Source organism: Limulus polyphemus, unplaced genomic scaffold, assembly GCF_000517525.1.
Source record: "Limulus polyphemus unplaced genomic scaffold, Limulus_polyphemus-2.1.2 Scaffold122, whole genome shotgun sequence".
Classification (NCBI taxonomy): Eukaryota; Metazoa; Arthropoda; class Merostomata; order Xiphosura; family Limulidae; genus Limulus; species Limulus polyphemus.
The window spans coordinates 214,534-224,411 of NW_013665732.1; the positions used below are offsets into that span (position 1 = coordinate 214,534).

At 28.9% G+C, this 9,878-nt stretch overlaps 1 protein-coding gene across 3 annotated transcripts in view; it reads right to left on the minus strand.

The window, feature by feature from the left end:
* Positions 1–9,878, minus strand: part of LOC106472631 — a 193,250-nt gene that overhangs the window by 55,298 nt on the left and 128,074 nt on the right. For all 3 annotated transcript variants that reach the window (XM_022401998.1, XM_022401993.1, XM_022401989.1), the window contains 4 exons: positions 8,093–8,164; positions 4,812–4,919; positions 3,942–3,989; positions 1,596–1,669 (listed from right to left, as the gene is read on the minus strand). In XM_022401998.1, the coding sequence (XP_022257706.1) occupies positions 1,596–1,669; positions 3,942–3,989; positions 4,812–4,919; positions 8,093–8,164 (302 nt within the window). The remainder of the gene's footprint in view (positions 1–1,595; positions 1,670–3,941; positions 3,990–4,811; positions 4,920–8,092; positions 8,165–9,878) is intronic.

A 9,878-nucleotide genomic window follows, 5' to 3' on the forward strand; every position in this document is an offset into this window, starting at 1 on the left:
ATTTGTCCCAGTGCAATGCCTAGTTTAATAGTTAGTATAGGTCTATGTATGCCTATAATATAGGCTACAATTTGTATGATGATGGACTGAGGGTCTAGAAATAAAGTTATAACTGCAATTAGACCTAAAGTCTAGTACATTAGTTGGTGTAAGACATGATTTACAATAAGCCAATACAATTACAAACCACTACATTAGGCCTATAAGGTTTACTAGATCTAGACCTTGCCTGTTGCATATATTGCCAATCTTGCACACCAGTTAATATGTTACATCAATCTTGTATTTTCTTTTTGTTGAACATACACTTACTTGAATGTTGTACTCTAGGACTTGTATTTGATCTACAGATGTATGATGGAATAGTATAATTTACTTCTGTACGTCAATTCGGTCTCAATGTATTTCAGTGGGCGGCTTTTAAAAGTTAAAACTGCAAGCGCAATACACACAAGTAACGTAACACTGTGTTGTATTTACTTAACGTAGGGCAGTTGCACTATATCATAGTGGAGGGCATAATTAATAATTAATAGGCATTATAGGCCAGAGGAAATTTTGCCCCCTTTCACATCTGTGCCCAGGGGCGACTGCTACCCCGTGCCCCCTCTTGCTATGCCACTGCCCAGGTGAGAGGGTTAATGAACAAGAACTGTCATTGCAAAAAAAGAAGATTTAAGTTTGATGTGTGGATCAACAGCAAAAAACCGAAACCAATTGTTAAGTACTAAATTTCTTGTTTTCTTTATGTTTTGTTATAAATGTAACTAAAATGTGAAAGTTAGAAATTATTAGGTTAAATTAGGTAAGATAATGAAAAAAAGAAGTGAATAAAGAAATTTAACCATGAGGTATGCTCATGAGTAGCTCATGCATTATGACATTCAATATGGTGACTTGAGATATGTGTTCACCAAGTGATTTACAGCTTGTATCGTGGGATTAATGCTTAGGTACAGATGAAATGACAATACCACCATAAAATTAAGTAGAAACAGATGTAGAACATTATGAGCCTTCAGCTATTTAGAATAAACAATTGTAGTTTTCTGGTAGAATCTGCAGTCATTTTAGAAAGAAAAATGGGGTAATTTAGATATATTTTGTATTTTTTTGTGGAGGTTACAGGGTCAATCAAATTGATCAAGTCCTTATAGAGTTGGGTTAGAGAAAATAACAGATAAAATACAAAGTTTTACTAGAAAATACTTCATATTTATTTAGGAGGTTTTAGAGGCTTTGCAAGTGAAATTTGAAAAGTGTAAGATGAATAAAAGTATTTTTAATGTTAACATGAAAATTACCTTGCACTCGGACTAGTCAACACTGACTCAATATATTCATTGATAAATCTTAAGTAAAAAATGTGATTTTTTTGTGTACAAAAGACTTGTAGCTTTTATTAAAAGCTTGCCAAAATTTATGAAGATACATGTACCACGTGGTTATAAGGTATATCAAAATGATCGAGCCTGTATAGAAAGAGTGAAACTTGTGTTTATTAAAGAAAAAAGAAGACATTGGCCACTGAAACATAAATGTAATGTAGTTACACATTCCATAGAAAGAAATATCCAATATATGAAATAAAGTACCTGACATAGGTCTCAATTTTTCTCATCAGTCCATCCAGTTCTATGTCCTTCTTTTCATATAATTCTCTTCCAACCTATGAAATGGTTATGAATAAAAATTACTGCTTGGCCTCAGGTTTTAAACACACTAAAAAGTAAAAGTATGAAGCTTTTATCTGAAACTTTTTAACACCAAATCATTTTCTAAGACTACACGTGTTCTTCATTCTAGATCCATCATACTGAGCATATTAAGCATGTTAATACACTTATTCAATTTTTACATAGATGTTTTTGTTTGTTATCAAGCACAAAGCTATACAAAGGGCTATCTGTGCTCTGCCCACCACAGATTTCTAGTGATATAAGTCCGCAGACATACTGCTGTGCTACTGGGGGCTTTTACACAGAATATGTTCATATCAAAATATTAAGTTGAATATTATTACTAAAAAGTTAAATTGCACAAAAATGATTCCATGTTTCATTCTAATCAATAATTAAATATTTTTACAGCCAGTCCTGATGCTGCAGTTCAAGGTCTTTTAGGTTTTATTATTGTGATTTTAAAATATTTTATGAAAATCTTAAACTTAATACTCTGAGTTAAATAAAGTTACTCACATACACAGATACCTATTGATTACTTAAAAATATAAAGAGCAAACTATATTTGCTAGTGTCTTCTTTAAGATTAGCCACTCATGTCAAAGCTTCAATTTTTAAATTACAACTTTAACTCTTCATCATAGTGTAACGATAAGTTCCTACTCAGAAGCAAAAAAAAAAAAGACTTTTATTGTTGCAAGTTGTTTTCTAACGATTTAAGTCCAAAATATTACATATAACTACATTTTGTTTCTCAATTACCTCCATAAATGTACTGTGGGAGTGAAGTCAATATATATCCACTGTACTATAAGAGCCTTATTATGATAAATAATTTTTTTTTACATGGCTTGTGGTATAATGTTAAAAACAAAAACTCAGTTGGTATTAATGAAATGCATAGAAAAAGAAAAGGTGTGTATAAATCTATGTCATAAGTTTTTGTAAAAGATACAGTCCAATATACTTTTGGCTTTAAAATATGACCAAAAAGGCTTCTGATGTATGGCATATACAACTAAAACAATGTATTTTCTGGATGACTCATTTGATATTAAGACTTTAAAGGCCAATTTGAACTATCAAAAACAGAGAGACATTTAAAATAAAGTGAATATAAGAATATTAATTTACACTACAAATTAAAATTACATCTATATGTAAATTCTAAAACATTTTTGGCATATAAACAGTAAACCTAATTAAAACATTCTAGCTTTTCAATGTCATCTATGAAAAAATTATTTCAAGTCACCTATTCTATAGTCAAATTATTATATGTACAGCACTGAATAAGTTAAATTCTACATTGGTGTTTAAATATTAATTATACTTGCTAAAATGTCAATGTGCTATCATTCTAATTGGCTTGCTTGTAATTAAGTACAAAGCTACACAATGGGCTATCTGTGCTTTACCCACCACCGGTATCGAAACCCGGATTCTAGTATTGTAAGTCTGTAGACATACCACTGTGCCACTGGGAGGCACTATCATTTTAATCCATAGAACTATAAGTGGTAGGAGTAACTGTGGGGGTTTTACCAGTACAAGTTAATGCACATTTAAGGTCAGTTATGATCCTGATCCTGTTTGGCTCTGCAGTGATCACAATTACTTTAGGCTGTTTGCTAGTATTTGTTTAGCAGTTATTGTGTTTTCATACTTGTAGACCGAGCTACCACACAGCTAGCAAAATATAATTTTTCAGCAACTTGCATTTTTTGCATTTTTGTTTCTCTGAGAAGAAAAAACAGTCTCTTTTGATGAAGCTGGCTGAGAATAAACTTTGCAAAAATGTATCACTCGGACTAGACGTGTGTGGAAAAAGCATCACTATTCCAGAGTGATGGTCACCCAGAAGCTACTCTTTAGATAAATGTGGTACATATTTGCATTTATAATGAATAAATATGTTATTTCAACATTCAGACCTTACAGTAATGAGCTATTTCAAAGATAAATTCTTTATGACAAAGCTATCTAAGTTTGACATACAATTACAATGTTGTGTTATTAGGCACTGAAAATCTATAATATTCATTATAAACTTAAATAAAGAACAAAACAGAGGCAAATTGCAGTTTTTTAATATGTTAATAGAACATTAATTCAAAAAATATGCCTCCTTTGCCATATAATTATCTTATATTCACATAGACAGTTTAAATTTTGCTACTGATTCTCTTTTAGTTTTAAAAAATACTAAATTTTTTTCATATCAGTTTGAATCCACCTTTTTCTCAAATGTATACATACCCATGGCAGACAACTTAGCACAGCATACACAAACCAGTCAGATCGAACCTGATCAGGAAAAATATATGAATGCATAATCCTTTAACATTCAAATAAAAAATCCAGCTTGAATTATATGAGCTGAACATTTGAAAATAATGATTTTATTGACAAACAACTGTACTTTTGTTTCTGGGTCAGAAAAGAGCTTTCAGTGAAAATATTTTAAAGAATTGAAATAAACAAACTGTCCATGACTGAATGAAAAGAATAATAAACAAGAAATATAAAGGTAAAAAACAACAAAGAATACACTTAACTGAAACATTCTAGCACAGTAGTACAAATCTTGCATACTAAAATTCTACATTTTTCATATAAATTACAACAATCAGGAATAAAGTACAAATTAAATTTATTAATTTGAATAAACCCAAAATTTCTAAAGCTTTTCTAATGAATATTTCAAAAAAGATCCATATATATATATATTTTTATCTCTAAATTATCAATGGTTAATTTTCAGCTATTTTGAAACTTTCATGCAAAGTCTCTTGCAGAAAACTTCACAACGTTTCTACAATCTCTTTGTTAAAATTTTAACATAATATTAATATCTACTTTTTATAACTTTTTATTAAGTATCATTTTGTCACTGAATGAAGTTTAACATTTATTTATACCAAATAATACATTCTAACTATAATATAATTACGAGCTGAAAATTTTATATCTCAATAGGTCTGCTGCTAATAAGTCAATATAAAGTAACTGGTCAACACTTTCTAACAATCAGTAATTATGTTTCTAACATATAAATAACATAGCCATTAAATTATTGTGCAATTTACAAGCCATATAATTACATACAGTCACATATGCAACACAAACCTGAGGTATACTGTCTTCCTGTGTTACTTCTACCATGGATTCAATAAGATTCATTAACGAGCCAATTGATATGACGTTACAGTTGACTAAATCAGCAAGAAAACGAAGCTGAAAAGAACACAATCTTTAAACAACTAAATATACATCAACAACCAAGAGTGAAAAAAATAAAACCAGATACTTCCTTTCAAACAAAAAAAGCAAACAACTCACTTAACATATACACCCAGCCAAAATATTTGCTAAAGAATTTATGTAACGTATTCAGAAAAACATAGAATTTTATTTTCTGTAGGTTAGTCCTATATCAGATTACAATAAAAAATGTATATCAAGGATGCTGAGGATATAACCAATCACCACTTCTTAATACAGTTCCTCTTATTTAAATAAGATGTATTTTCTTCATTATTCCATAACTAACATCAAACCAGTTTGGTCAAAGTGCAGGTGTGGTGTTACAAATCCAGATGCATACAATTGTGTTAAAAGCACCTACTGTTTCAAAACACTGCTTCATAGATGGCCTATGGTGAAACCAAAAAAGTCACAGAATATAAAGACAAAGGACACAAAAGGACTGTACATCTACACTTCTTAATTGAAGTTATTACACAATAAGGAATATGGGATGGGTTTTACCAACTATCTGGATGACATTTGATATAAAATTAACATGACCAGTCTTTGGCTGTAGCTTACTTACATTCTACATATGGGAAAGAAACTTTTGCTTTAACAATAACATGGCTCTAAGTAAATTAAATCAACAGTAAATGTAATAATCTCGGTGTTGAAACTAAATACATTCTACACGTTAAATACATCTCTACTAAATATTAGACTTTATCAACTAAACCAGTTTTACTCTGCTTGCATTGTATAACTAAACCAAAAACTTATTGTGTACAATATTTTGGGAAATGTCACTTAACTTAGTAAGTGATTAAAAAATATATTTACAAGTTACAAAAAATGTGCACATTTAAGCTTTACTTAATATAAAAAAGCTTGATGTTTTTGACATTACTTTAGGTTACTCAAAAACAGATAATGTTATTATTTAAAAAAAAAATTTTATTACTTTGGATTAATAGACAGGTTATATTATATACTTGATTAGTACTTAAATGAGAATAGCACAGAAAAGCAGTTCCAGAATAAGTGAGAAATCAGTAACAGATGAAACAAATTTACATTTAAAACAGGATTTATATTCTTACACACTGTAAAACCATCTAGCAAAATTATGATTAGTTTCAAAGATCAAATTATCTTAGACTGTGACAAGAAACATAATTTTGTATTAATAAGATGATGCATAAAATCTGAAAGTAACAATATTGAAGTTTAAAACAAAATAATATCTGGTTGCTGTTGGAAATCAACCTGCTAAATATGCCACAACTTGAAATTTCTTTATGAAGGCTGCCAAAAAGATAAACTTTTTATACTTTGTTTCATGGAAATATTAAGAATGAAATGAGAAGTGTCCTGAAAACCACTTCCAGTGATAAATGGAACTGAAACTGCAAGGTAAAAGAATGAGTACTATAACCTAGAATGTATAATGTTTTTGTTTATGAAATTTTGCATGCTTTTAATATATAAATGAAATGTAAAAAAATAAATCAGACTCTTTATGCATTTTTAGTAAACTTTGATAATAAATTTCAGAAACTTTGCACACATCATAAAACTGAAAGGTGATTTTCAGATTTGGAATAAATATACTTTTATCCCACTTGCAGTTTTCCTAAATCATTTGAATAATCTCTAGAGCTTATGTAACAATAAGTTTATAAAGAATTAAATAATAACAAATTTTAAAATATATATATAAAAACAAGTACTAGTTGTACTCCCTGTATAGCCTGTTTGTACTCATGCTTCCTAGACCTGACCTACTTTCAACAATGCTTTGAACTTGACTTTTGCTGTCACACGTTAAAAATCTGATTTTTGAATGATAGTAACTGAAAAGAATACAAGACTATAACAATACAGTGAGACAATGCCCATTGAAACATGATACAAATAACATTTAACAAAATAGATTTTCTGATGAAAGTAATAAATTTAGCGTAAAGTATTAATAAAAAAAGTCAACTACACCTACTTGACATACATCAAATCATGAGATATAAGTATATTGCTCATAACTGAGAATCTTAGCTTTCTATTGGTTATAAACAATACCAGGTAAGCCAAGTTCTCACCTGGCAACAAACTAAGAAATTCAGAGAGGTGGGTATAGTTTTTCAATGTAGTTCAAGATTTGTTGAATTTTCAGCACAACAATGAGTTACAAGTTTGAGTTTTACTTACACTGAGTATTGTTTGCACTTGTATTTGACTGAAAGCATTAGCAAGAATTTTGTCAACATTATAAAGAAATAAAATGTACAGCTTGCCGTCTAAAAGTTAAAAATATTTTTAGCAGAAATTAAGTAAAAAATACATAAAATTATCAATTCTAAGTTACATTAAAATTCAATTAAAAGACACTGAAAGGAAAAATAAACACAAGCATATATCTATAAAGTATGTATTACAATTAACACAACATAATACACACATATGTATACATTCAGTACTTACACCATCCAATAATCAACAGTAATGATTATTAAAAATAATGACCTACCTACCTAACCTTAAAAGTGGTGGGTCACCAACAATTTTTTAAGTTTGGTCTGAAAACCAAATCTATTATAATAATACTCATTTCTTGTGTGTCCTGAAAATACATGCACACCTTATTATCTGAATGTGCATGTATTTCAACAGATGTAAACAAAAGGCAAATGTAAATATAGTTTAGTAGACATTTTGTACAAGAACATATTAAAAGCTTATCACATTTTTTAAGAAGATTTAACATTAGGTTGTACTATAACATTATAATTTTATTCATTGATAGTATTAAGTATGGTAAAGTTTAGCCCTAACTAAACTAAAGCAAAAAATTTACACAAGTTAATGTTAATTTATCTGTTTACCAAATATAGAATGTAATTAATAAACACTTAACTAATATTAGGCCTAAGGCAAATGGACTTTCAGATTTTGGTGTCTGTGATTAGAATTCTTATGTATTATTCTAGAAATCCTGTATTTAAAAAGTACTGTTGCTATGATGGAACTAATTTTACCACAAATGTTTTGTGGTTCACTGGTAGTTTCCAAAAGAAAACAAAGTATGTTATCATTTTTTAAGTATAAAAGTAACTTTAAAAAGGATGTAGATATAAATTCCTAACTTAAAAGAAACTGCTTACAGTTGACCTTGCTTCATCAAATTGACAGTTTTTCAGATATTCCTTGAAGTTCTTCACCAAAAGTTCCACAAACTACAAGAAATTATAAGGCATACTAAAAAAACTTGTTTTCAATGAAGCAATTTAAAAAATGCTAACTTCTAATTTTGGAGAGGAACACAAATTTTTATAAAACATTATTTCGCACAGATAAATGTGTTTAAAATAATACATTTAAGAAGTAATACTGAAAGTATAGCTCATTTTAAACTGTTAAACCCAGATTTATTATAAAATTAATAGCTCTTACTTCACTAAAAGATTCACAATTCATTACAGCCAGAAAATTAATATAAGAACACAGGCTTGCAATGGTTTTATTGTCTTGAAATTTTTATATTATACAGTAATTTCTGTATACTGAATCCAAATATGATATCCATTTTTCTCCATATTGTAAAGATTTTTCACAAAACATCATACGTACTTTTACATCAGTGAATTATTTTCATTGAAATAGGTTCACATTTTGTTATGCTTATAATGTTGACAACCACTCGCTATAAATTTCTTCAGATCATTAGTGATGTGAGAGTATTATCGATCATTCTAGAATCCATGAGAAACACACTGCTAGTATATAAACGGTTAACAGGGCATATTACGTGTCTTTTTTGGATAGTATTTGTTTGTGTGTGCCCTTTCACATTATCATTTTTTTTCAATATTATTTATTCATCACTATGGAAACAAGACATTGTGTAAATGACCCAAACATATTCTGTTGTATTTGTAGTAAATTTTATCTAAGAGTTTGTTTTTTTCCAGATTAGAAAAGAATTAATATTTTCAAATTCTGTGAAGCTGAATTATAGAAAATCCATTATTAAAACCAAAACAACTTTTAAGAAGTTTAAATTCACAGGTCTGTGTGACCAATTACATTGGTATCACAAAAATAATGAACAAATTAAATTTAGTGTTTCCAATTACTGTGGTCTTTGATAATTTTAACATCCAAGTAATCAAAATATATGATTTCTAACCATTATTTTAAATTAATTTAAGGTTATTCACCATAACCAATTAGTATCATGACTCATGAAAATCATCATTTAATTGAAAGAGTGCTCATTCTGCTTTTACAAAACTCACAAATGTAAGGGTGTGATCTATTGTCCTTTAACTATATAACTAGCCATATTGATGCCTGTTGTTTGTGTTTACCTTGTATGTCTAAATAATAGTTTAGATTTAACTTGAAATATTGCTTACTTATTCCAAGCTACAAAAGTAACCAGTGTTACTTAGGATAAAATTGCTTTAATAGAAAAAAGTTAACATCAGTTATTTTTTATTTACTTAAAGAACATGCTGACTGCTTAATAACTTACTCATTTATCTGTCTATCAGAAATCCCTATACATGGTCTAATAACAGTCCAACACAGTTAAGTCATTTTATGTGTTTAATTACAACTAACTCTAGAGATAGGAAGCCCTGAAAGTTGATAACAAAAGTCAGGCTGTTGTAATGTGCTGCTTAAACATTGCCTTGTACAGTAAGTTGTTTGATTTGTTACTTTCTAAGCATGCATGTGCATTTCTAAATTTTCTTTCAGTCTGTACTGCAAAATGTAAACATATTAATAATTTTAGAGTGTTCTTTCTTAACTTTCATCCTGTCAATACTTGAAAAGTTTTTTTTGGTGTACAAAATGTGAAGATAGCTTTTATATGCAGAAACATCTTGTTAGCTGAGTTCTTGCACTGATCTTAAAATATAACGTTCATAAACAGAAACATCA